The sequence below is a fragment of the Heterodontus francisci genome, unplaced genomic scaffold, assembly GCF_036365525.1.
Source record: "Heterodontus francisci isolate sHetFra1 unplaced genomic scaffold, sHetFra1.hap1 HAP1_SCAFFOLD_86, whole genome shotgun sequence".
Taxonomy (NCBI): domain Eukaryota; kingdom Metazoa; phylum Chordata; class Chondrichthyes; order Heterodontiformes; family Heterodontidae; genus Heterodontus; species Heterodontus francisci.
In genome coordinates, this window is record NW_027141093.1 from 2,383,949 (window position 1) to 2,411,353 (window position 27,405).

The 27,405-nt window shown below is 45.4% G+C and overlaps 1 protein-coding gene and 1 non-coding gene across 2 annotated transcripts; one reads left to right on the top strand and one right to left on the bottom strand.

The window, feature by feature from the left end:
- Window positions 1-2,240: 2,240 nt before the first annotated feature.
- On the bottom strand, window positions 2,241-2,630 carry LOC137362014 (histone H2A-like). Its single transcript, XM_068026597.1, has one exon. The coding sequence runs from the start codon at window positions 2,628-2,630 to the stop codon at window positions 2,241-2,243; it is 390 nt and encodes a 129-aa protein (XP_067882698.1).
- Window positions 2,631-2,700: 70 nt separating this feature from the next.
- Window positions 2,701-2,783, top strand: trnal-uag (transfer RNA leucine (anticodon UAG)). The gene has a single exon. It is a non-coding gene; the product is annotated as a tRNA-Leu (tRNA).
- The last annotated feature ends 24,622 nt before the right edge of the window (window positions 2,784-27,405 follow it).

Consider the following 27,405-nt stretch of genomic DNA (forward strand, 5'->3'; position numbering starts at 1 on the left):
CAAAGAACCGCCCTGCTCCCTGCTCAGCCCCAAAGTGGGAATTCGGGATCATTTTTTTTTATTTCAAGATTTCAGTTGAAAAGTAGAGAACATGTCAGCGAGGGGTGAGAGAGGGCGGTCAGTGCAGCAATAAAATCAGGTGAAATGGAAAATGGAGTCCTCAATCCTAGTGAAAGCTTTTCAACAGCAAACATACTGGAGTGAGAGACAGGAAAGATCTAGTCTGGAAGTCTGGAGTCTCTGAATTTCAATGGAATTGGAGAGTTTGTGAGGAGAGAGAAACACAGAGAGACAGCAGGAGCCGGGAGCTGACAGCAGCTTGTGTCCGCCCCGTCCTCTCTCTGCCTTGAAGTTGCTCTGTGCCGCCATCACCGGCTTCATTTCTGACCCAGTTCACATTGACAGAGAGAATTTGTGCAGAGTCCCGGACATAACCGATCGTGCAGCCGCCCAAACGGCTCCTGCAGCCGCCGCCGCCGCCCAAGTCAAGACCCCCAAGAAGAAGGCGGCGGCTCCCCGGAACAAGCCAGCTGGTCTCCCGTTGGGCGAACAGATCCTCAATATTGTGCCGGCTTTCAGCGATCGCAAGGGGATGTCCCTGTCCGCCATAAAGAAGGCTCTGGGTAGCAGCGGTGTCGATGTGGAGAAGCTCAGGACCCAGATCAAGCAAAGTATCAAGAGGAATGTGAACAAAGGCTCCCTGGTGCAGAGCAAGGGACAGGGAGCCTCCGGCTCCTTCAAAATCAGCAAGAAGGAAAACCCAGGGAAAAGTGGGAAAGAAGGTGAAGAAACCAGCAGACAAGAAATCTTTAGTGAAGAAACCAGCAGACAAGAAATCTTTAGCGAAGAAACCAGCCGACAAGAAATCTTCAGTGAAGAAACCAGCAGACAAGAAATCTTTAGTGAAGAAACCAGCAACCAAGAAATCCTTCGTTAGAAACCAGCAGACAAGAAATCATTGGTGAAGAAACCAGCAGCCAAGAAAGTGACAACAAAGAAAGTAACAGCCAAGAAAACGAGCAGCAAGGCGGCGGCAACGCCAAATAAGGCGGTGAAGAAAGCAACGCTTCAGAAAAAGTCTCCTGCGAAGAAGGTCAAAAAAGGCAAGAGTGCGGCGGGCGGAAAGGCGCTGAAGAAAGTGCAGACATGGAAGAGCAAGGTCAAGCCGAAAGCAGCGAAGGCTCAGAAAGCAGGGTCTGGAAAGAAGTGAAAGAGCGCGGGAAACTTGTAAACATCTGAACACAAAGGCTCTTCTCAGAGCCACCCACATCTCTCAGGAAAGAGCTGATCCCCTGATCAAATGATCCCTGTCCCGGCCCCGCCTGCAGATTCCACATGGAAATGATTTGGAGCAAATCCAGGATCCCTGGTGACTCCCCTCCACCCAGCCCTTTCCCCACTCTCTGTAATAAAACAGAAGGATGTCCGGCCCTCACTCTAACTGGAGATGTGTTCGGTGCAGTCTCAGTTCACAAATTCAGGGGGAGAGTCCTATAAGGTAGCTCGGTCACTCTGACTGAAACCGCCAGTTCCCCGGGGCTGCAGCCACTGACACTGCGGGGAGAGGATCCCCGACTCTATCCCGTCGCCGGGGGAACAAACAACTTTGTGTCCGGAGAAGAGGGAGGGCTGGGGAGAAGGTACATGTTAAAGCGCTGCAGTGGACTCAGCTCCTGTGTGTGCACAACTCTCACTGATTCCGTCCTCTGGGAACAGTGCGGTCTAAACAGATCAGGTCAGGAGAGAAACACACAGCCCGAGAATGGCCTCTTTCTTCCTGCAATTACTCTGTTCTGGGTGCAGATTCTCATTGAGAAGCGGCGCTCAGATCACCAGAGAGAAAAAAAAACACAATTCAAACTGTCCAAATGAAAAACAGAGAATTAACCCGGACACTTCCATTATTAAATTAATTCATCAGCTCCGAACCAGTTCCCGTGAATGTACCGGGATGCTCTTGGGATTTATAAAATCGAAGGCAGCGGGATTTATTGAATTGCTGATTCTACACCCTGTAGTTCACTTCTTCACTTAACTGGAGGGGGAGATGTGTGAGCAGAGAAACAGAGCGAAATCCAGAGAGGGAACTGAAAAGACACCTGGACAGATGTGAAACAGGTCAATCCACGGTTACAATAACTCCATCTCTGATTCCCTCCTGACAGTAATCAGTCCTTTCACAGAGACTGTGGGTGGCTCTGAAAAGAGCCTTTGGTTTATTTGATGACATTTTGGCCGCTTTACTTTTTCTGGGAGCTCTGAGCGCTGGTTTTCTTGGGCAGCAGCAAGGCCTGGATATTAGGCAGCACCCCGCCCTGAGCGATGGTCACTCCTCCCAGCAGCTTGTTGAGCTCCTCGTCGTTGCGGACGGGCAGTTGCAGGTGTCTGGGAATGATGCGGGTCTTCTTGTTGTCCCGGGCCGCGTTGCCGGCCAGCTCGAGGATTTCAGCGGTCAGATACTCGAGCACAGCAGCCAGATAGACCGGGGCTCCGGCACCCACACGCTCAGCATAGTTACCCTTTCTCAGGAGCCTGTGAACACGGCCCACCGGGAACTGCAGTCCAGCCCGGGAGGAGCGAGACTTGGCCTTGGCCCGAGCTTTCCCGCTGGTCTTTCCTCTTCCAGACATTTCCTCAATCTCACAAATACTTTCACAAAGAATGGTTAATTTCCTTAGCATTAATAATAGCCAATAGGCGGTCAGGATGGCCGAGCGGTCTAAGGCGCTGCGTTTAGGTCGCAGTTTCTATGGGAGGCGTGGGTTCAAATCCCACTTCTGACACCTTGTGTTTTGACTGCACTGGAGGCGTTTGGGAGCAGCGGTGAAGAGCAAAGAGAGAACAGGAAAGAACATGGACAAGCAAAATAACAATGGACCCAAAGATGTTGCATCAAAACGTTAGAGTAAGAGGCAACTAAGCAAACAGCAGGGCACAGAAAAGATCAAAAATGTAACCTTTGTATCGGGGTGGAAGATGTTGCCAATATCCTGAATGAATAGTTTACTGTCTTCTCAAATGAGGGGGTGATGCAGATATTGTTATGAAGGAGGAGGAGTGTGAAGTATTGGACGTGATAACTACAGGAGAGAGGAAGTCTTAATTGGATGAACATCCTTGAATGTGGATAAATCACCAGGACCAGATGAAATGTACCTCAGGCTGTTGAATGAAGCCAGGGAAGAAATAGTGGAAGGTCTGACCATCGTTTTCCAGAGGATTGGAGGTCTTGTAACATTGCAATAAAAGCAATTACGATGCAGATCAAGCATGGCTGAGCCTTGAAAGTAGAGAAACAGGGCTGAATTCCCTGAACCAGTGCTACAGCTTTCAGAATAGAAGGAGCCTATACAAACCTGATGGGTTCCACTTAAACAAAAGAGCTGGAGGTGTTGACAGTCAGAACAGATAAAATGTGCAGGAGTGTTTGAAGCAGATTCTGTGTGGTTACTGTAGTTGTACTATGGAGTTATTTCAAGGAGGTGATTCTGAATGTAATGGATCAACGTGGACCCACCCAAGGCAAAGGTCACTGAAAGTGACAACGCAGGTGGATAAGGTAGTCAAGAAGGCATACGGCATGCTTGCCTTCATCGGTCGGGGCATAGAGTATAAAAATGGGCAAGTCATGTTGCAGCTGTACAGAACCTTAGTTAGGCCACACTTAGAATATTGCGTGCAATTCTGGTCGCCACACTACCAGAAGGACGTGGAGGCTTTGGAGAGGGTACAGAGGAGGTTTACCAGGATGTTGCCTGGTCTGGAGGGCATTAGCTATGAGGAGAGGTTGGAAAAACTCGGATTGTTTTCACTGGAACGACGGAGGTGAAGGGGCGACATGATAGAGGTTTACAAAGTTATGAGCGGCATGGACAGAGTGGATAGTCAGAAGCCTTTTCCCAGGGTGGAAGAGTCTGTTATTAGAGGACATAGGTTTAAGGTGCGAGGGGCAAAGTTTAGAGGGGATGTGCGAGGCATGTTTTTTACACAGAGGATGGTGAGTGCCTGGAACTTGCCGCCAGGGGAGGTGGTGGAAGCAGATACGATAGCGACGTTTAAGAGACATCTTGACAAATACATGAATTGGAAGGGAATAGAGGGATATGGGCTACGGAAGTGCAGAAGGTGTTAGTTTAGGCAGGCATCAAGATCGGCGCAGGCTTGGAGGGCCGAATGGCCTGTTCCTGTGCTGTACTGTTCTTTGTTCTTTGTTCTAAGCTTCCCTGTGGTCCAGCCTGGTTGAATGGAACTGAAGCAAACAAATCATCCAGAAGAGGAAAAGATATATAAGGCCATGAAAGCACAGAATTCAGATGGATGCAATACCAAATGGTATGACAAGAGTGTAAAACAGCAACAGACTGGTGAATAAAACTTTCCCATTGAATAAGACAAGAAAAGAGAAGGGTAATAATAGTGTCAGAGGTGAGTTGTGACACTATTCACATTCCACCTTGATCTGAATAGGACTGTGGAAGGGAGTGATTGAGAAGAATAGAGGAGAAATGAAAAGAAAGGAGAAATAAACAAAAGGTCTTTTGATTTTAGAATGCTTGTTTTTGGAAATGACAGACTGTAAAGTGTGTGTGTCAGAAGATATAGAGCGAAGTTGGGTGTGACAAGATCACAGGAAAGTTGTGCCCTGAGACAAGGTGTGTGTTGACAGGAAAGCTGCTTTCTTTTGCACAAAATGTAATTTATTCATATAATTTGTGCAATTACATTGCAAAGCAGTTCAATTTTAATATTACATAAGGTACAATACAGATCAGTTTCCTTCAATAATGTACATGAGGTATCTCACTATCCCTGCCTGCACAGTTTATATTTACAGTATTTACATTACACATCAAACATTCTCTGGTGCACACAGCCCGAGGGGTTTTACACAGGTTCCAGCCCCTCACTGTACTAGGGCCTTAGACTGTCACCTTTCTATTGAGACTCCATGGTGGCTTCCCCAAGCTTCAATGCCATCCCACAGCACATAGTCTTGAATGATGGAATGTGCCAGTCTGCAACAATCGGTCATAGACAGCTCTTTGCACTGGAATACCTGTCCCACGGCCGGGCTCGTTCTTAACAGAGATCATTTCAAATGAACATTTCCTAAATCCGTGCTTTCTCTCTCACAATAAAGAGAACAGGATGTCTAGCAGATTCAGTGTGAGACAATAACACTGCCGGGTAAAGGCCGCTTTCCAACTCCAATCTTAACACAGGAGATTCCCCAAACAGCTGCAGTAAGGTGCTGTAAACTGCTGGAAGCGGATATGTGTGGAAATGGTGATGTTACTGACGAGGTTTCTTAGTATAGAATGGACTATGCTTAGGTGGGAATATTACTGAGTGTTAATTGTAGTGGGACCATAGTTAAAAACTTTGGCTTTCTGGAAAGCCTTGACTATGAAGGTCGAGTCTGGAAGGGTTTGCGTGGAGAGCTGGGTTTCGGTTCAACTGTTAATAAAGGGTTTGAAATTGGCAACCCGGAGGAAACTGGAGGTGGAGCTGAAAGATGAGGGGCCGTTCTCTCTCTGTCTGTCACTCTGGGTGTCTCCTTCCCTCTCGCTCTCTGTTTAATCTTCACCCTTGTCTCCTCCCCTCCCTGCTCTCACTCTGCCTTTCTCAGCCAGGTCCGGGCGGCCTGGAAAAAAAAAGGAAGCTGACGGAATCAGTCTCTTTTGTTGTGCACTGATTTGAGGCAAGAATTATCATGATGGCTGTTGTGGGGAAAAGACGGTCGCCCACCTCCTCCTGGAATGTGTCTTTGCAAAGCAGGTGTGGAAAGGGATGCAGTGGTTTTTGTCGAGGTTCATCCCAAGCAGCTCTGTAACACAGGAGTCTGTGCTCTACGGGCTGTTCCCAGGGACGCACACCGAGACAAACATCAACTGCTGCTGGAGGACTATCAATTTGGTGAAAGATGCCCTTTGGTCTGACCGAAACTTGCTGGTCTTCCAGCGCAAAGAGTTGTCCACCAGCGAATGTTGCAGACTGGCACATTCCAAGGTCCAGGACTACGTGCTGAGGGACGCACTAAAGCTTGGGGCAGCCGCAGCAAAGGCTCAATGGGGAAAGACCACAGTGTAAGGTCCCCCCACCAAGCTGAGCGGAGGGGCTGGATCCATGGGAAACCCCTCGAACCGTATCGGGAAAATTTTGTGTGCTGTAAATGTAGAAATGTATATGGCATGACAATGAAATGGACGAGTTGTGAGGCAACTCGTGATTGTATAGAAGGAAACTGATCACCTTTGCACTGTTTGTATTTTTTGACTTGGTGCTGTTTTAAACTGTTTGGGAATGTAATTTTTACAGATTTTTATGAATAAAGTATATTTTGGAAATTTAAAATAAAAGTCTGGCAGTATACCAGAGTATGGTCCTGGCTGGCAGCATATTAGAATCCATGAGGAAAGGCATCATCACCCTCATCTACAAGCGGAATGGGGAGGGGGCAGAAATCAGAAATTGGCGGCCCATCTCACTGCTTAACATCGACTACAAGATTCTGTCAAAAGTCATCGCCTGTCGAGTCAAGTCTGCTCTGGAGTTGGTGATTCACCCTGATCAGACCTGTACTATACCAGGCAGGAAGATCTCTCATAGTCTCGCGCTACTCAGGGATACGATCACCTATGTACGGGACAGGAGGGTGGACACCTGCCTCATCAGCCTGGACCAGGAGAAGGCTTTTGACAGGATATCGCACACCTACATGATGGACGTACTTTCCAAAATGGGGTTTGGGGAGGGAATCTGCAATTGGATCAAACTGCTCTGCACAAACATCAGTAGCGCAGTCTCAATCAATGGGTGGGAATCAGAAAGTTTCTCAATCCAATCTGGAGTCAGACAGGGCTGTCCTCTCTCCCCTGTCTTGTTTGTTTGCTGTATTGAACCCTTTTCTGAGTCTATTAGGAAGAATGCGAGTATCAGAAGGGTAACAATCCCAGGCAGTGGAGGCACTCAGGTTAAAACCTCCCTGTACATGAATGACGTCGCCGTTTTCTGCTTGAACCCGCTGCCTGTGCGCAGACTGATGAGCATCAGTGACCAGCTCAAATTGGCCTCGGGAGCCAATGTTAAATACGGCAATAGCGAGGCCATGTTCTTTGGGAACTCAGCTGACCGATCCTTTGTCCCCTTCACCATTCGGTCAGACGACCTGAAGGTGCTGGGGTATGGTTCGGAAGGGCCGGGGCATGCACCAAAACCTGGAAAGAGCGAGTAGCCAGGGTGCAACAAAAGCTGAACATGTGGAAACAGCGATCTCTCTCCATTGTGTCAGGTTACTGTACGTGGTGCAGGTCTGGCCCATACTGCACTCCTGCACTGTGTTGATCACCTGAGCCATTTTACGCTTCATCTGGGGATCCAAAATGGACCAGGTCCCGAGGGACACGATGTTCAAACCTCTGGGGAAAGGCAGGAAAAATGTCCCCAACATCGCCCTCATCCTGATGGCTACCATTGTGTGTGGCTGTATCAAGCTGTGTGTAGACCTCCAGTACACAAACTCCAAGTGTCACTCCGTGCTGAGGTTCTATCTGTCCCCGGTGTTGCGAAGGATGGGCCTTGTCATATTGCCGTGGAACGCTCCATCCAGTTGGACTGTGCCGTACGTAACACCGATTCTTCATGGAAAAGTTTCTGTGGAAAAACACCTTTGACCACCAATCCATCAGGCAGTGGTCTGCACGGAATGTTCTCAAGGCCCTATGGGAAAAGAAGATGGTGGATCCTGTTGGATGGTTCCCTGGGCAGACTTCCAAAGTCATTTGGCGGAATGCCCCATCACCAGAACTTTCAAACAAGCACCAAGATGTAGCTTGGCTGGTGGTGAGAAGAGCCCTCCCCATCAGTTCCTTCCTGCATGCCCAAAGTCTCACCCCCTCCACATAATGCCCTCGAGGTGGCTGTGGTGGGGAAGAGATGGTTGCCCACCTCCTCCTGGAATGTGTCTTTGCAAAGCAGGTGTGGAAAGAGATGCAATGGTTTTTGTCGAGTTTCATCCCAAGCAGCTCTGTAACACAGGAGTCTGTGCTCTACGGGCTGTTCCCAGGGACGCACACCGAGATAAACATCAACTGCTGCTGGAAGACTATCAATTCGGTGAAAGACACTCTTTGGTCTGCACAAAACTTGCTGGTCTTCCAGCGCAAAGAGTTGTCCACCACCGAATGTTGCAGACTGGCACATTCCAAGGTCCAGGACTACGTGCTGAGGGACGCACTAAAGCTTTTGGCAGCTGCAGCAAAGGCTCAATGGGGAAAGACCACAGTGTAAGGTCCCCCCACCATAGTGAACTGAGGGGCTGGATCCATGGGAAACCCCTCGAACTGTAGCCAGAAATTTTTGTTTGCTGTAAAATGTACATGGCATGAGAAATGAAATGGAAGGGTTGTGAGGCAACTCACTCCTGTACTGAAGGAAACTGATCTCCTTTCTACTCTCTGTATTGTTGGACTTGGTGCTTTTTGGAACTGTTTTGTAATGTATTTTTTTTGCAGATTTTTATGAATAAAGTATATTTTGGAAATTAATAAAAGAATGTCTGGCAGAGGTAAAGGAGGGAAAGGACTGGGCAAAGGCGGAGCAAAGCGGCACTGCAACGTGCTTCGTGATAATATCCAGGGCATCACCAAACCAGCAATCCGCCGCCTGGCTCGCCGTGGCGGGGTCAAGCGGATCTCGGGTTTGATATATGAGGAGACTCGCGGGGTGTTGAAGGTTTTCCTGGAGAATATGATCAGGGATGCGGTCACCTACACTGAACATGCCAAGCGCAAGACGGTCACTGCCATGGATGTGGTGCACGCTCTGAAACGGCAGGGCCGCACAACTCGACCCTTTCCAGCAAACACACAACAAAGGCTCTTCGAAGAGCCACCCACCGTCTCACAGAGAGAGCAGTGAGCTGGAAACGGGAGATGGGATAGGCTGTTCAGAACTGTCTGGAATAAATCTGTGCTGTGTTCGGGTAGAAAACTGGAATCCCCGAAATTGACATTTCAGTTGCAGCAAGGATGTGCAGTGGATTTGATTTTCTGAACGGGCTGTGCAAACAGTGCCCGAGACTCTCCAGTTAGTTATTTCCCCAGTCGACACATGCCCTCAGTGCAAAGCCACATCACTCCTCCAGAATCACTCATTGTTTTCATAGAATTTCAAAATGATTTCGCTGCAATGAGGGAATCCGGGAGTTTTGCAGCAGCCGTTGAATCGGTCACTGGAACCAGACCCACTTGTGATGTTATTTCCCCCGAGACGGTGTTTCCTGCACTGAAACTGACAGGGTTTGTGAAACTGATCAGTTTCAGATCAATCATTCAGGGACCCGGAATTCCCGCAGTTTGAGCCCGCGCTCACTTCAGATTGGTCACCCTCTTCCCAGTCACATTTCTTAACCAATCGCAGAGCCTCGAATTAGGGAAAATGCAGCAAATCATTGGCTTAAATTGTCGAAATTGGCAGAACGTTTGAATTCGAAAAAGGCGCCAATTTCAGTGTCGGCAAAAAGCGAATTACTGGAAAATCTATTTAAAGTTGTTCGTAAAATATTTTCCACCAACCTTCAAAAACCTTTCTTTATTCCGCTATTATTGCCACAAATTGCTGGCGCTATTTTACGCACAGCTTTAACCTGTCATTTTTTCCCCCACTTCTTATCTGTAACCGGCGGCAAAAGACTCCATTCAGCAATCCTTCAGGGACCAATAACTCAAACTCGGTGTGGAAAGGAATAAATTAGACTATTGGTAATTCCCTTTCACACAGGGATCAGGGGGACAGTGAGAAGCCACTGAAATAGTTGCTCATAAACATTTTAAATAGTTCCTATTCTGTTCTGTTACTGACATGCTGGAATCAGATAGTAATCAGCCCTTTCACAGAGACTGTGGGTGGCTCTGAAAAGAGTCTTTGGTTTATTAGATGACATTTTGTCTGCTTTGCTTTTTCTGGGAGCTCTGAGCGCTGGTTTTCTTGGGTAGCACCCCGCCCTGAGCGATAGTCACCCGTCCCAGCAGCTTGTTGAGCTCCTCGTCGTTGCGGACGGCCAGTTGCAGGTGTCTGGGGATGATGCGGGTCTTCTTGTTGTCCCGGGCCGAGTTGCCGGCCAGCTCGAGGATTTCAGCGGTCAGATACTCGAGCACAGCAGCCAGATCGACCGGGGCTCCAGCACCCACATGCTCAGCATAGTTGCCCTTTCTCAGGAGCCTGTGAACACGGCCCACCGGCAACTGCATTCCAGCCCGGGAGGTGCGAGACTTGGCCTTGGCCCGAGCTTTCCCGCCGGTCTTTCCTCCAGACATTTCCACAATCACACAAATACTTTCACAAATGGATAATTTCCGCAGCATTTACTTTACTTGAAGACTGAGAACTCTCCTCAATGGTCGGTACTTAATTCCATTTGCCTATATTCTTCACCAATCAGGTCACTGACCAACAGAAGAGGGCGGGATGTACCCGCCACGACATCAGAAGCAGAGAATTTGACAATTTCAAAAAGCCCGCCAATTTCATTGCCGGAAAGGAGCGGATTAAAATAAATGTCATCCTTAGTCAAAGATTTAAAGTCCCATCTCTTGATTTTGTATTATTCAACTTGTAAAATGTTATTTAAATTGTGACTCATTCTACAATCGCTTTCAAACTGTCCCGGGTGGGGACTGCATTGGCCTGATGTGAAATACTCAGTTTAGTTTTCAATCAGAGCCCAGTGTCCTTCTCTGAAAAGAGGAAGCCGGATCAAGTCCTCAAACGGCCCTTAACTGGCTCTGTAATAATCCCATCCCAGGCTGTTACACTGCAGAGAGTTGCTGTTAATAAAATGATTAATCAGTGAAGGGATTAAGGTCTAATCCTTACCGCTGAAATCAGCTGTTAATGCGGTCATTCAGGGGCTGTGAAAAACCAGAATAAGAGCAGCTTTAAGCAAAAAAAGTGAAGGCGGGTGATCAGATTATGGGTTCGTGTTCGGTTAATAACAGGAGATACAAACACAGCAGTGGGATCGTTATTATATTATACATTGTCTTAAAGTGATTTCATAGAGATGTCGGATGCAGCTTTTTCAGAGAGATTGTGGGTGGCTCTTAAAAGAGCCGTTGTGTTTGGGATGTTTTTCAGTCCATTGTGCAGTTTTACTTGGAGCTGGTGTACTTGGTCACCGCCTTTGTCCCTTCCGACACGGCGTGCTTGGCCAGCTCCCCGGGCAGCAGCAGGCGCACGGCGGTCTGGATCACCCGGAGCTGATGGTTGTTGTAATGGGCCAGGCGGGAAGCCTCACCCGCGATGCGCTCGAAAACATCGTTCACAAACGAGTTCATGATGCTCATGGCCTTGGAGGAGATGCCGGTGTCGGGATGAACCTGCTTCATCACTTTGTAGATGTAGATGGAGTAACTCTCCTCCCTCCGCTTCTTGCCGCCCTTTGTTGACGGTTTATTTAAGGTTTTCTTGGCGCCTTTCTTAGGAGCTGCTTTCTTCTCTTTTTTTTATTTCCAAAATATACTTTATTGATAAAAATCTGTTAAAAATACATTGCCAAACAGTTTCAAACAGCACCAAAAAATACAAACATTGCAAGGGAGATCAGTTTCCTTCAATACAATCATGAGTTGCTTCACAAGCCTTCCATTTCACATTTGTCATGCCAATTACATTTTTACATTTACAGCAAATGAAAATTTTCCCGATACAGTTCGAGGGGTTTCCCAGGGGTCCAGCCCCTCAGTTCAGCTTGGTGGGGGGAGCTTACCATTTTCAGTTTCAGATACAGAAATAAACCAAACCCCTTCCGAGTGTGGATGAAATAGACAATCCCACAGCTCTATGCTAATGAGGGATGGGAGAAAGTAAAGATTGTGATTGGGTGATTGGCAGTGATGTCACAATAGTTTTATATCTGCAACCAATCACAAACTCTCTCACTGCATTCAGGAATTACATTTCACAAAGTCTCTCTCCAGCCCCAGTTTCTATTGAAAAATCCACCGGGAAATGACGCCTGGCTGCGAGGGTCTCTTATTCTCAGCAGCTTCTCACATTCCGGCCTCTAAGTTGAGCGGAAATATTTATTCAGGCAGTTTCAACAGCTCAGAGCCGACACTGGGTTAGAAACCAGAAATAGGAATACGGGTCACAAACAAGGAGTTTATGCTGAACCTTTATAAATCTCACTGGTTATCGGCCTCAGCTGGAGCATTGTGTCTAATTCTAGGTTCCACATTTTAGCAGGGATATCAAGGCCTGAGAGAGAGTGCAGAGGAGATTGACGAGAATGGCACTAGAGATGCGTGAAAGGATGGCAAAGCTACCTCGACTACACTTCTTCACACCCTACCTCCTGTAAGGACTCCATTCCATTCTCCCAGTTTCTCCGTCTCCGACGCATCTGCTCTGATGATGCTACCTTCCATGACGGTGCTTCTGATATGACCTCCTTTTTCCTCAACCGAGGATTTCCCCCCCACTGTGGTTGACAGGGTCCTCAACCGTGTCCGACCCATTCCCCGCACCTCTACCCTCACCCCTTCCCCTCCCTCCCAGAACCGTGACAGGGTTCCCCTTGTCCTCACTTTTCATCCCACCAGCCTCCATATCCAAAGGATTACCCTCCGCCATTTTCGCCACCTCCAGCGTGATGCCACTACCAGTCGCATCTTCCCCTCCCTTCCCCTGTCAGCATTCCGAAGGGATCGTTCCCTCCGAGACACCCTGGTCCACTCCTCCATTACCCCCACCAACTCGTCCCCGTCCCAGGGCACCTTCCCCTGCAATCGCAGGAGGTGTAATACCTGCCCATTTACCTCCCCTCTCCTCACTATCCCAGGCCCCAAACACTCCTTTCAGGTGAAGCAGCGATTTACTTGTACTTCTTTCAATGTAGTATACTGTATTCGCTGCTCACAGTGTGGTCTCCTCTACATTGGGGAGACCAAGCGCAGACTGGGTGACCGCTTTGCGGAACATCTCCGGTCAGTCCGCAAGCAGGACTCTGAGCTTCCGGTTGCTTGCCATTTCAACACTCCCCCCTGCCCTCATGCTCACATCTCTGTCCTGGGATTGCTGCAGTGTTCCAGTGAACATCAACGCAAGCTCGAGGAACAGCATCTCATCTACCGATTAGGCACACTACAGCCTGCCGGACTGAACATTGAGTTCAATAATTTCAGAGCATGACAGCCCCCCATTTTACTTTCATTTTTAGTTATTTTTTCTTCCTTTTTTATACATTCTTTTTTACATTTTTTACTATCTTTTTTTGCATTTATTTCATTTCATCTTAGTTTGTTCAGTTTGCTTACCCACTGTTTTTTTCAGGTTTTTTTTCAGGTTTGCACTTGCTGCTGTTCAATATTCAGTGTATTCACACCTAATCTGTACTAATGCTTTGTCTTTCAACACACCATTAACATATTGTTTGCCTTTGCTCCGTGACCTTTTGGTCAGCTATGTGGCCTGGTCCAATCTGCACCTTCTCCTTTGTTATCTCTTACCCCACCCCCACCTCACTTGCTTATAATCTGTGACTTTTCCAATATTTGTCAGTTCCGAAGAAGGGTCATTGACCCGAAACGTTAACTCTGCTTCTCTTTCCACAGATGCTGCCAGACCTGCTGAGTGATTCCAGCTTTTCTTGTTTTTGTAGCAAATCTAGGGTCGTTCTTCTTGGTGCAGAGATGTTAATGTAATATTTAATAGTTGTGTTCTACATTCTAATGGGTTGAAGAGGAACTGTTCCCACTGGCAAAAGGGTCTGTAACCAATGGACACAGAATTGTTAAAAGAATCAGGGGAAGATGAGGTGATATTTTAACACGCGTTCTGATGATCAGAAATGTACTGCTTGAAAAGGGAGGTGAAAACAGATTCAATTATAACTTTCCTGAGGGAATTGGATCATTATTTGATGGGGAAATTACAGGGCAATGTGTAAATGACAGGGAGGTGGGACTGATTGGATAGATCGTTCAAAGAGCAGCACAATTGTTCAAATGAACTCTTTCTGTGTTGTAAAATTGTGATTATTGCTGTTCAGAAACATCCTGACACATCATGTCGCCTTTCAGTTCACCAGTTTTAAACACCTGGAACTGAGCTGAGTATTTTATTGGCTGTGATTATAGCATCAGAGACCAAAAGACAGCGGCCCAGTCCCAAAATCCACAGAAAGACTCAATGTATTGCTCCATGTGAGCGATGCTGTTAGAGCAATGAGCATAGCTGCCTTCCAAACAGCTGGAATAAAAACAGGAAATGCTGGAAATACTCAGCAGGTCAGGCAGCATCTGTGGAGAGAGAACAGAGTTAATGTTTCAGGTCAATGACCTTCCAAGCAGCTGTGCCCGGGTTTGATTCCCAGCCATTACAGTTTGGCATTCCTTAAATTCCTCAGATGAGAAACTGAAAGATAGGAACTGAGTTGGGTGCTGTCTCGAAGGAATTTTGTTTCCCAAAGCAAGAAGTGTATAATTTGAATAAACATATTTACAACGCTGATTTCCTTCAAATTAAAGTTCAATTGAACTCTGATTTTACTCCTTTTTATTGATAATTATTATTTGACCTGAATCATACAGTGGACTCAGAATAGAATTACTCAGATTAATTTTCCCACAGCTATTCCCGTTCCTTATAAGAAACAATTCCTGGATTCTGGAAGCTGTGAATTGGAGGGTAACAAACATATCCACACTATTCAAGAAAGGAACGAGAGAGAAAGCAAAGAACTAGAGGCCAGTTTGCCTGACATCAGCAATGGGGAATATGCTATCATCTATTATTACAGACATGGTAAATGGTGATGTGGAATATCAGAATATGGTTGGTCAGAGTCAACATGGATTTATTAAAAGGAAATTGTCAATGATAAATTATTAGAATATGTTGATGTTGTAACTGCCAGGGTAGATAAGGGGAACCAGTGGATGTAGTCTGTTTGGATTTTCAAAAAGCATTCAATAAGTTATCAAACAAGTGGTTATTACACCAATGTAGGTCCCATGCAATTTGGGGATAATATATTAGTATAGATTGAGTAGTAGTTAACAGACAAAAAACAGAGAGTAGGAATAACCGAGTCATTTTCGGCAGGAAAGCTGTAAGTAGTTGGATACTGCAAGGATTGGTGCTCGGGACTCAGTTATTTACATTCTGTATCAATGACTTAGATGAGGTGACCGAATGTCATGTTATCCATGTTTGCCGATGATATAAAGTGAGGTGGCAAAGTAAACTGTGAGGAGGATGCAAAGGGGGAAAAAAGGGATTTCGACAGACTAAGTATGTGGGCAAGAATGTGAGAGATGGAATATAATGGGGAGAAGTGTACAGTTACACACTTTGGCAGGGCGGCGCAGTGGTTAGCACCGCAGCCTCACAGCTCCAAGGACCCGGGTTCGATTCCGGGTACTGCCTGTTTGGAGTTTGCAAGTTCTCCCTGTGTCTGCGTGGGTTTTCTCCGGGTGCTCCGGTTTCCTCCCACAAGCCAAAAGACTTGCAGGTTGATTGGTAAATTGGCCATTATAAATTGTCACTAGTTTAGGTAGGTGGCAGAGAAATATAGGAACAGGTGGGGATGTTTGGTAGGAATACGGGATTAGTGTAGGATTAGTATAAATGGGTGGTTGATGTTCGGCACAGACTCGGTGGGCCGAAGGGCCTGTTTCAGTGCTGTATCTCTAATCTAAAACAGCAATACAGAACATTTTTGAAATTAGTGAGAGAATGGGAAATGTTCACATTCAGAGGGACCCGAGTGTCCTTGTCCAGGAATCACAGAAAGTTAACGTGCAGGTACTCAACCAATTAGGAAAGCAAATGATATGTTTGACTTTATTGCAAAGAGATTAGAGTATGAGTATTTATTGCAATTATACAGCGTGAGATCACACTTGGAGTGCTGTGCAGTTTTGGTCCCCTTATCTAAGGAAGGATATACTTTCCTTAGAGGGAGTACAGAGACGTGCCACTAGGCTGCTTCCTAGGATGAGGGGATTGTCCTATGAGAAGAGATTGAATAGACTAGGCCTCTGTTCCCCAGAACTCAGCAGAGTGAGAGGTAATCTCACTGGCAGATAAAATGGTCAGTGGCTTGACATGGTAAATGCTGGGAGGATGTTTCCTCTTGCTGGGCAATCTAGAATGAAGGGTTACAGTCTCAGTATAAAGGGCTTGGTCATATTTGACTGAGAAGAGGAGATTTTCTTTTCAGTCAAAGGGTTATGAATCTTTGGAATTCTGTCTCCCAGAGAGCTCTGGATGCTCAATCATTGTGTATATTCAAGAGAGATCGATAGGTTTTTGGATATTAAGGGAATCAAGGGGGCTGTGCCAGTGTGGTAAGATGGAGTTGAGGTAGGAGAACAGCTGTTATATTATTGTATGATGGAACTATTTCAATGGGCAGAGTGGCCACTCCTGCTCTTATTTCTTATGTAAAATTTCATTCCCTCCCAGGGATTGTTTCATTCTTCAAAAAGAGAAATACTGCAGCCGCTAGAAATCTGAATAACAGAAGATTCTGGAAACACTCAGCAGTTCCAGCAGTATCTGTGGAGAGAGGAAGGGAGGAGCAATGTTTCAGGTCTATAGAAGGGTCACAGAACTGGACCATTAACCCGAGCTTCTCTTCTCCACAGTTGTTTCCGGACTGGCTGAGTGTTTTCAGCATTTTAGCTTTTTTTCTTTCTATATGTTATCTCTTTCCCTTTTGACTGTTTGCTGTGAAACTTTCAGCATTGTGCTCAGTTCTTTGTGTAGTTATGTTTTCTTTATTTGACGTAATGCAAATAGTATCCTGAAAAATCAGACAGAAATACTGCTCAATGTAGTGTAATATATAACAGGGCACATTTATAAATATCAGATCAATATAGTAAACATTTTTATTAAGAATTGATTACTTTTATTTTCAGTCTAAAAATGTGAAGCAATATGAGTTTATTACAAAGTTTATCACCTCACATTACCTGTTTATTAACCCTGACAGGCTGTGCCAATTTCTGCTTCTATTTTGCAGTTCTCACTTTCAGCTAGCAAATGTCAGCAATCTGTGATACAGTGCAGTTTACAGATCAGACAGTCAACACGACATGCAATAATTGTTCAGATTATGGAGGACAGGTGGGATTTAGAAATACTGGGAATGGAGATGAGTTGTTATTACACTGAGTTTGCCCAAAGATTAGAGACACCATTGTGGCAAATCAGTCTGTTGTCCTGTACATGAGAATGAGAATCATTCTTTATTTGTGGCTGTCAGTCTCTATTACTGAGAGGGAGTGTGGGATTCATGCTGCATTGGTCAGTCTCTGGTACAAAGTGTCACTTTCACTCTGAATGTATAAGGCTCTGGAACTGTTTGTGTGTGTGGAATTCATTCTGTATCTGTCAATCTCTGGTACTATATATGAATGTGGCATATATGTTTTCGCTCTCAGTGTCACTGTATTTGTGTGTGGGTTTCATTTGATATCTGTCAGCCTCTGTTTCTGTACACGACTGTCAGATTCATACTGTGCCAAAATGTCCCTGTTGCTGTATGTGACTGTGTGATTCATTCTGTATCTGTCATTCCCTGTTATTATGTGTCAGTATAGACTCATTCTGTATCCCAGTCACATGCACTATATTTGAGAGTGCGATTAATTCTGTACCTTTAAGTCACTGGTATTATATGTAAGTGTTGGATTTCTGTTGGATCTCTCAGTTATTTTTTCTGTTGTGAATTTGGGATGGACATAACATCTGTCAGTCTCTGGTACTGCCTGTGAGTGTGTGTTTTGTTCAGTATCTGTCAGTCTCAGGTACTGTCCGCGTGTGCACTTTTTGTTCAATATTTTCAGTTTCTGGTACTGCCTGTGAGTGTAGGTTATATTCAATGTCTGTCAGTCTCTGGCACTGCCTGTGAGTGGAGGTTATGTTCAGTATCTGTCAGTCTCTGGTACTGCCTGTGAGTGTGGGTTTTGTTCAGTATCTGTCAGTCTCTGGTACTTCGTGTGAGTGTGGGTTTTGTTTAGTATCTGTCAGTCTCTGGTACTGCCTGTGAGTGTAGGTTATGTTCAATGTCTGTCAGTCTCTGGCACTGCCTGTGAGTGTAGGTTATGTTCAGTATCTGTCAGTCTCTGGTACTGCCTGTGAGTGTGGGTTTTGTTCAGTATCTGTCAGTCTCTGGTACTTCCTGTGAGTGTGGGTTTTGTTCAGTATCTGTCAGTCTCTGGTACTGCCTGTGAGTATGGGTTTTGTTCAGTATCTGTCAGTCTCTGGTACTGCCTGTGAGTGGAGGTTATGTTCAGTATCTGTCAGTCTCTGGTACTGCCTGTGAGTGTGGGTTTTGTTCAGTATCTGTCAGTCTCTGGTACTTCCTGTGAGTGTGGGTTTTGTTCAGTATCTGTCAGTCTCTGGTACTGCCTGTGTGTGGGATGCATTCAGTAGCCATTAATCTCTGGGTTAGTTTGTCATTCTGGATTCACTCTACACAAAATTACATGGTATTTACAGCACAGAGACAGGCTTTTCTGCCCAAGTGCTGGTAGTTCCAATGAGGTTACTCCAACCCTACTTCATCTAATCCTATCAGCAAATCTCTCAAATTGTTTCTGCCTCATTTAATCATTTAGCTTGATGTTAAATGTAACAATGTTCAGCAGCTCAAGTGCTGTCAAAGCAGGGTAAAGAAGATTCCCCTGAGTTATTTATTTAATTTATTACTGACTATTTCATATCGACAGCTTTGGACTCCACCACAAGTGGGAAACATCTCTACCTCTACCCTAACGAAACCCTTCATATTATTCAATGCTTCTATTAGGTGACCACTTAGAGAAAAGAGCCCAGGATTGTTCAATAGTATGAACTCCTGTGGAACATATAGCTCATTTTGTATTTATGGAATAAATGCTGTATCTCAGTCTGAAACTGTATGTGATTTTAGATTGGCATATAATGTGTAGCTCAGGCTGCAATAAATAACTGAGACAATATCTTTCACTCTAACACTATAGTTTTGTGGAGTGCTATGTTATTTGTCATTCAGTCTGTTCTGATAGAATATATAATGTTACCTTTAAGTCTGAGGCAATGGGGGGTCAGGTACAGGGTCCGGGGGTGCCCAATGGGGGCGGTTGGAGCTTTGAGGGTGGCCCTCCATGGGGAACAGGGTGCCTAGTCAGGAGGACCCCCCCCCCCCCCCCCCCCCGCAGCCCGCAAGAAAGATGCCTGGTTTTATCAGGCAGGGTTCTTGGTGCCTTTGCCACACTGCCTCCCCGCCCCCAACCCAACCAAGGATAAAATACCTGCAGCAGAGAGAGGAGGCCCATAAGTGGCTGTTAATTGGCCAATTAAGGGCCTTGATTGGCCTGGGGCAGACAGGCTGTTTCTCCCCACCCCCGTTCCCTGTAATATTGCAGTGGGTGTGGGAGGGGGTCAGAAAATTTCCATCAGATTGGAAGTTGGCAAATGTTACACTGCCTTTCAGGAAAGGAGGGAGAGAGAAAACTGTGAACTACAGGTCAGTTAGCCTAATATCAGTCCTTGGGAAAATGCAGGAAGTCTGAACAATGCATTGAGAAAAGCATTCAAACAAGTCAACATGATTTTCCTGAAGGGAAATCTTGTTTGACAAATTTATGAGAGTTTTTTGAGGATGTAATTAGCAGGGTAAAGGGAAACTAGTCATATTCCTGGATTTCCAAAAGGCATTCAATAAGGTGCTACATAAAAGGTTAATAGAGAAGATAAGGGACTCATGGAATTGTGGGTAATATATTAGCATGGATAGAGGATTGGTTAATGGACAGGAAGCATAGAGTGGGTATAAACAGATTGGCAGGCAGTGAATAATGGAGTGTCGCAAGGATAAGTGCTGGGGTCTCAGCTATTTACAATCTAAATTAATGACTTAGATGAAGAGACAGAGAGTAATGTATCTAAGTTTGCTGATGATACAAAGGTAGGTGGAAAGGGAAGCTGTGGGAGGACATAGAGAGGCTGCAAAGAGATATAGACAAGTTCAGCGAGTGGGCAAGAAGATGGTAGATGGAGTATAATGTAGGGAAGTGTGAAGTTCTTCACTTTGGTCATAAGAATAGAAAAGTAGAATATTTGATAAAAGGTGTGAAACTTGTAACTGTTGGTGTTCAAAGAGACTTGAGTGTTCTTGCACAAGGAATACAGAAAGTTAGCATGCAGGTGCAACAAGCAATTAGGAAGGCAAATGGCGTGTTGGCCTTTATTGCGAGGGGATTAGAATACAGGAATAAAGAAGTTTGCTACAATTGTACAGGATTTCGGTGAGACCACATCTGGAATACAGTGTGAAGTTTTGGTCTGCACACTTAAGAAAGGATATATGTGCATTGGAGGCGGTGCAGCAAATGTTCACTAAATTAGTCCCTGGGATGAGGGGATTGTCCTATGATGGGAGGCTGAGTAAATTGGGCCTATACTCTGGAGTTTAGAAGAATGAGAGGTGATCTCATTGAAACATACAAAATTCCAAAGGGGCTGGATAGGGGAGACACTGAGAGATTGTTTCTGCTGGTCAGACAATCTAAAACATGGGGACACAGTCCCACGATAAGGGGCTGATCATTTAGGACTGAGATGAGGAGAAATTACTTCACTCAAAGGGTTGTGAATCTTTGGAATTTTCTACTCCAGAGGATTGTGGATGCTCCATCATTGAATACATGTAAAGCTCCAATAGACAGATTTTTGATCTCTCAGAGAATCAGGGGATAAGGCGAGCAGGCGGGAAAGTGGAATTGAAGCCTAAGATCATCCACGATGGTACTGAATGGCGGAGCAGGCTCCACGGGCCACATGATCTACTCCTGCTCCTATTTTGTGTGTTTTTGTGTTCTGACTACTTCTGCTGTCGGTGATTGTGGAACTGATGTCTCTGCTCTCTGTGAGTGATACTGTACTTACTGTGTGTGAGGAGCTGGCTGCACTTCCCCTTGTGTCGAGGAATCACTACATTTATTCAGCTTCCTCAAGTATTGCCTGTTGAAAGAAAAAGTATTAATTATAATTCAGGAAGAGATGTGGTGGAAGTTACAAGAGAGACCAAAACAATTTTTCAATGAATAATCATTGTGAACAATCACAAAGGAAACCCAGCAATACAAACAGAATCAGTGTCTGATTCCACTGCAGTCCTGCAGCCCCCAGCTACTGCATACCAGGGGCTTTGGCCATTTTACAACAATTAAATAACATCCAGAAACAATCCACTGGGCCATGAATGGGACTGACCGACGGAACAGTGACTTTTACACAGGTCAGATTTCCTATTCCCGCTCCCATGGTCTAACAGTTCAAATGAAACCAAACAGCCGCTGTTTAAAATGTGTCCTTCACACTTCTCACCTGGTGCCGATAATAGATTCTCTTTGTGTAACTCCCCACATCCTGACTGTCCGCTTCTGTTTCCACACTTCACTGTCCAATAACAACAAACTGTGGGAACAGGCTATATCCCTCTCATTCCGCTAGCGCGGACATGATGGGCCGAATGGACTCATTCTGTGCCTGAAGTTTTCCACGTTTCTGGCTGAAGTGCTGCAGAAATCTGGGCCTGCGCTCCCCTCCCCCAGCACTGCCTGTGAGCGGAAGAAGATGGTTTAAAACAGCCGCGAATGGAGAGATCCCGGTCCCGGGGGAAGGGAGCAAACAGCAGCCTCCTTCCAGCAGGACATCGCTTTGCGAGCATGTCCGCAGATAGACTCAGAGATCAGCACCGAGTACGGGGCAAGTTCAGGGGCAGGCGGGGGCTGTTTGTAGGAGGCGGAGTGGATCTGAAACTGGTCTCGGAACATGGAGTGAGTGGAGAGGCCATTCTCCGGTTGTGTGTGGACAAGGGGATGGAGACAGAATGGGAAGAAACTTATTGTTGTGGAGTGAAACAGTGACAATATTTGTGTTGCGGTGGTTCTTTTGCGGGTATCCATAATGATTATTATTTGAGAGATTAAATTCATTAAAACTCTATATCTTTGATCTCACCTGTATTTTAGTTACAAACATACTTTTGTTCAAACAGGGAAATGATTGAATGAACCAGAATAAATGGGCTATTTCCTCCACCCAAGTTACAAGGAAGAGTGCCACCAGCTCCTTCTCACACACAATACGTACATTATCACTCACAGAGCGCAGAGACACAGACAGGTCATCAGTTCCACAGTCTCAGACAGCAGAAATAGTTCCAGAGACACATTTTCAATCCATCAATCAAATAGAGCAGGAAAGACAGACGTTGTTTCTATGTCACCCCAACTCATTACCACTGACAGGTAGATACATAAATCCCAGTCCAACATCTCACCCACAATCAAATTATCAGTGTGTCAATCCCACAATAGTGCAACCTCAGCTACAAATTAAACACACAGAGAACTGACACGTGGTTCCTGTTTCAAAGTTACAGAATTAACCTCAATAATGTACTCTGAGATTTAAGTTAAATACCAGCCCAATATTTACACAGGTTATGAGTTTATTATCAGTATTAATTCCCATCATGTTTCCAGACATAAACATTAGACTCAAGTCCATAATCAGATTGAGAGATTCTGAAATATCGTATAACCTGAGATCCAAACTCAGATTCCAGTTTAAAACTCATCCGGATTGTGAAACTAAAAGATACATTATAAATTTGATCAGTATAGTCTGAGCTCTAAATTACATACCAGTCCTAAACCCTCGTACAGTGGCAGATGGAAGATACTGTACAATTCCAGACTGAGCTCATTTTACATGCAAATCCAAGATACTCACTCAGACTGAATGGCACTGATCAAATTGATCAGTAAAGCCTGAATTACACTTGCACACCAATCCTGTATCAGATTGTAGGATACATTATCTTTCACTATTGTGTTCACAGTGACAGATATTTAATACTAAGCAAAACCTCAAATATATTGTCTGCTTAAAACCTACCACATCAGTGGCCTGTTGCTGTGCTGACATTTTATGGAGAATAAATCCAGACTTGCCATCAGTCCCAGGGACGGAGGATTATATAATGAATCCCACGCTCATACAGAGTGCCAGATACTGACAGATAAAGAGTGATGCTGAAACACATGCTCAGTGCCAGATGCTGAATGATATAGGTTGATTACTGCACTCACTCACAGTACTTCAGCCTGAGTCATCTAAAGCAACCTAACACACAAACAATAGCAGTGAGAGAGTAAGAAAGAGACCAAAACTCACATAGAGTACCAGACACTGATAGATACAAACTGAAAACTACACACACTTGGATATAGGATTGGCTAACTCACAGGAAACAGAGAGTGGGGACAAATGGGGCATTTTCAGATTGGCAAACTGTAACTAATGGAATGTCACAGGGATCAGTGCTGGTGCCTCAACTATTTATGGTCTATATTAATAATTGCATGAAGGCACTGAGTGTACTGTTGCCAAATTTATGGGTGGTACAAAGATAGGTAGGAAAGAAAGTCGTGAGGAGAACATAAAGTGTCTGCAAAGAGATATAGATAGGTTAAGTCAGTGGGCAAAAATTTGGCAGATGGAGTATAATATGGGAAAATGTGAGATTGTCTACTTTGGCAGGAAGAATAGAAAAACAGAATATTACTTACATAGAGAAATACTGCAGAATGCAGCTGTACTGAGGGATCTGGGTGCCAGGTACATGAATTACAGAAAAGTTAGCATGAAGGTATAGCAAGTAATTAGGAATGCAAATGGAATGTTGGAATTTTTAGCAAGGGGAATGGAGTATAAAAGTAGGGAAGCTTTGCTGTAACTGTACAGGGCATTAGTGGCATCCCAACTAAAGTACTCCATACAGTTTTGGTCTCCTTACTTAAGGAGGGATATACTTGTATTGGAATCAGTTCAAAGAATGTTCACTAGGCTGATTCCTGGGATGAAGGGTTGACTTGTGAGAAAACGTTGAGCAGATTGGGCCTCTACTCACTGGAGTTTAGAAGATTGAGAGATGATCTTATCGAAACCTATAAGATTCTCAGTGGGCTGGACAGGTAGATGCTGGGAAGATGTTTCTCCTTGTGGGGGAATGTAGAATTATGGGCCACAGTTTCAAGATAAGTGGTCTCCCATTCAAGAAAGAGATGAGGAGGAATTTCTTCTGTCAGAGGGTTGTTCATCTTTGGAATTCTGTTCTCCAGAGGACTGTGGAGGCTGGGTCATTGAATATATTCAAGGCTGTGATAGACAGATTTTTTGATGTACAAGGGAGTCATTGGTCAATGGGCACAGGCAGCAAAGTGGAATTAAGGCCTCAATCAGAACAGGCATGATGTTATTGAATGGCAGAGCAGGATTTATGGGCCACATGGCCTTCTGGAAGCGATCCTGAGTGTCATTGTCGATATCTGCGCTTGGTGACAGGAGGTTCCCAAGGTATGAGCAGTGATCCACATTGTCCAGTGATTCGCCGTGGATCTTAATAGTCGGGGGCAGTGTCGGGGAGCAGGCTGGCAGAGGACCTTAGCTTTCCGGATGTTTTGCTTCAAGCCAATTCTTTCATACGCCTCCATGAATGCATCGATGAGGGTTTGAAGCTTGGCCTCTGAGTGTGCGCATATGCAAGCATTGTCAGCATACTGCAGCCCGATGACAGATGTTGGAGTGGCCTTGCTTCAGGACTGCAGGCAATGTAGTTTCAATAGTTTCCCACTCGTCCTGTAGAGTAGATCTGCTTACACGAACGAAAGAACAGCTGATGGGCTGAAAGAGTGCAGGAAATACAGCAACTTGCTGACAGCCACGACATGTGTGGATTCTTCAGCACCATCAAGACCATTTATGGCCCAAATTACCAAGGACCTACCCTACTGAGAGTAAAGAATGGAGTGACACTGATCAAGGTCAGAGAGGCAGTCAGCACTCGTTGGAAGTAGCACTTTGAAGATCTTCTCAATCGAAACTCAGTCTTTGATGCAAGTGCCACATTCCACAGCATGTTACCGACCATGATGTCAACACAATCCCAGCCCAACAGAAATTGAAAAGGCAATCTAACAGGTAAAAAAAAAAATGAAGGCCACCGGCATAGATGGAATTCCCTCTGAAAATCTAAAATACGACAGAGAAGAAGACTTAACACAAATACATGGTCTCATTTCCCTCAGCTGGAAGGACGAGAGCACGCCAGGGATCTCTGAGATGCTGTCATTGTGATCATCACCAAAAATGGTGACAAGACCGACTGTGGTAATGACAGAGGGGTATCCCAGCTGTTCACTACAGGGAAGGTCATCACAAGAGTCCTTCTCAACTGTCTCCTCCCCGTGGCTGAAGATCTCCCACTGGAATCACAATGTGGATTCTGTCCATCAAGAGACACAGTGGACATGATCTTCACAGCAAGACAATGCCAAGAAAATGTAGGGAGCAGCAGTAACCTTTCTACCTGGTCTTCTCTGACCTGACAAAGGCCTTCGACTCTGCCAACCAGGAGGGATTATGGAACGTCTTCCTCAAATTTGGCTGCCAGAAAAATTCGTCACCAACCTCCAACGACTGCATGATGACATGCAAGCTGAAATCCTTCCCAACGGACCTACCACTGACCCAATCCCAATGCAAACTGGGGTCAACTAAGTCTGTGTCATCGCACCAACGCTCTTTTCCATCTTCCTCGCCGCAACACTCCGCCTCAACTCCTCACACTCAAACACAGCAACAGAGACTGACAGATACAGAATGGATGTCATACTCAAACACAGTACCAGAGTCTGAAAGATACAGTGGTGCGGTGGTTAGCACTGCAACCTCACAGCTCCAGGGACCCGGGTTCGATTCTGGGTACTGCCTGTGCGGAGTTTGCAAGTTCTCCCTGTGACCACGTGGGTTTTCGCCGGGTGCTCCGGTTTCCTCCCAGCGCCAAAGACTTGCAGGTTAATAGGCAAATTGGTCATTGTAAATTGCCCCTAGTGTAGGTTGGGAATACTGCAGGGTTAGTATAAATGGGTGATTGATGGTCGGCACAGACTCGGTGGGCTGAAGGGCTTGTTTCAGTGCTATATCTCGAAATAAATAAATCCGGAATAAATCCAAACAGCAGCAGAGACTGAGAACTGCTGAATGACAGAACACATTCAAACACAGGATCAGAGAATAAAAGAAATGGAATTAATTGCACACTCACATGCAATAGCAACGACAAAGAATCATCATCAAGCGTCCTTTCAACAACATGCAGAACATTTCCAGAGAGCTTGGCACAGGGAGCGGCTCTTTCAATGTAAACTGGAGCTGGAGAGAGTCTTTGTGAAACATACTTCCTGATTGCAGTACGAATGTTTGTGATTGGCTGCAAAGTTTGAATGTGATTGCATGGTGAAGGACACAAATTATAGTATTACAATATAAACCCATTGTGACATCTCTCCCAATCACCCAATCACAATCTTTACTTTCCCCCATCCCTTATTAGCATAGAGCTGTGGGATTGTCTATTTAATCCGCATTCGGAAGGGGTTTGGTTTATTTCTGTGTCTGAAATTGAATCTGAAGATGGTTGAGGAGAAGAAGAAAGCAGCTGCTAAGAAGGGCGCCAAGAAAACTGTGAGTAAACCATCAGCAAAGGGCGGTAAGAGGCGGAGAAAGTCGAGGAAGGAGAGTTGCTCCATCTACATCTACAAAGTGATGAAGCAGGTTCACCCCGACACCGGCATCTCCTCCAAGGCCATGAGCATCATGAACTCGTTTGTGAACGATATTTTCGGGCGCATCGCGGGTGAGGCTTCCCGCCTGGCCCATGACAACAAACGCAGCACCATCAGCTCCCGGGAGATCCAGACCACCGTGCGCCTGCTGCTGCCCGGGGAGCTGGCCAAGCACGCCGTGTCGGAAGGGACAAAGGCGGTGACCAAGTACACCAGCTCCAAGTAAAACTGCACAATGGACTGAAAAACATCCCAAACACAACGGCTCTTTTAAGAGCCACCCACAATCTCTCTGAAAAAGCTACTACATCATCTCTCTGGTTTTGATTTGTTTTGTTTTTTTATACGAAGAGTCTGGAACTTTCTAATTGCCTTTGTGATCTCTGTTTTAACCCCATGGATTCTGGGTGATTCACTTTCACTGTTGGGATCTTTGTGTCTCTACTTAATAATGGGGCGTAAATTAATTACTGATCACTGACCCCATGTACGCTTTGATCTCGGACTATTCTCCGTCCTTTTTGAAACAGTCTGTAAGCGGCGGCAGAAAGTCTCATTCACAGCATTCTGGAAGCGGACACATTTCGGGTTAATCTTTGTCAGATACCGCATCACTGATTCTCGATTGAACCTATTTGTGGGAGACAAAAACGGAGAGAAAGTGTTTTATTGTCAGGAGTTGAAATGTGAGACTGAGGTTTCCTACAACAGC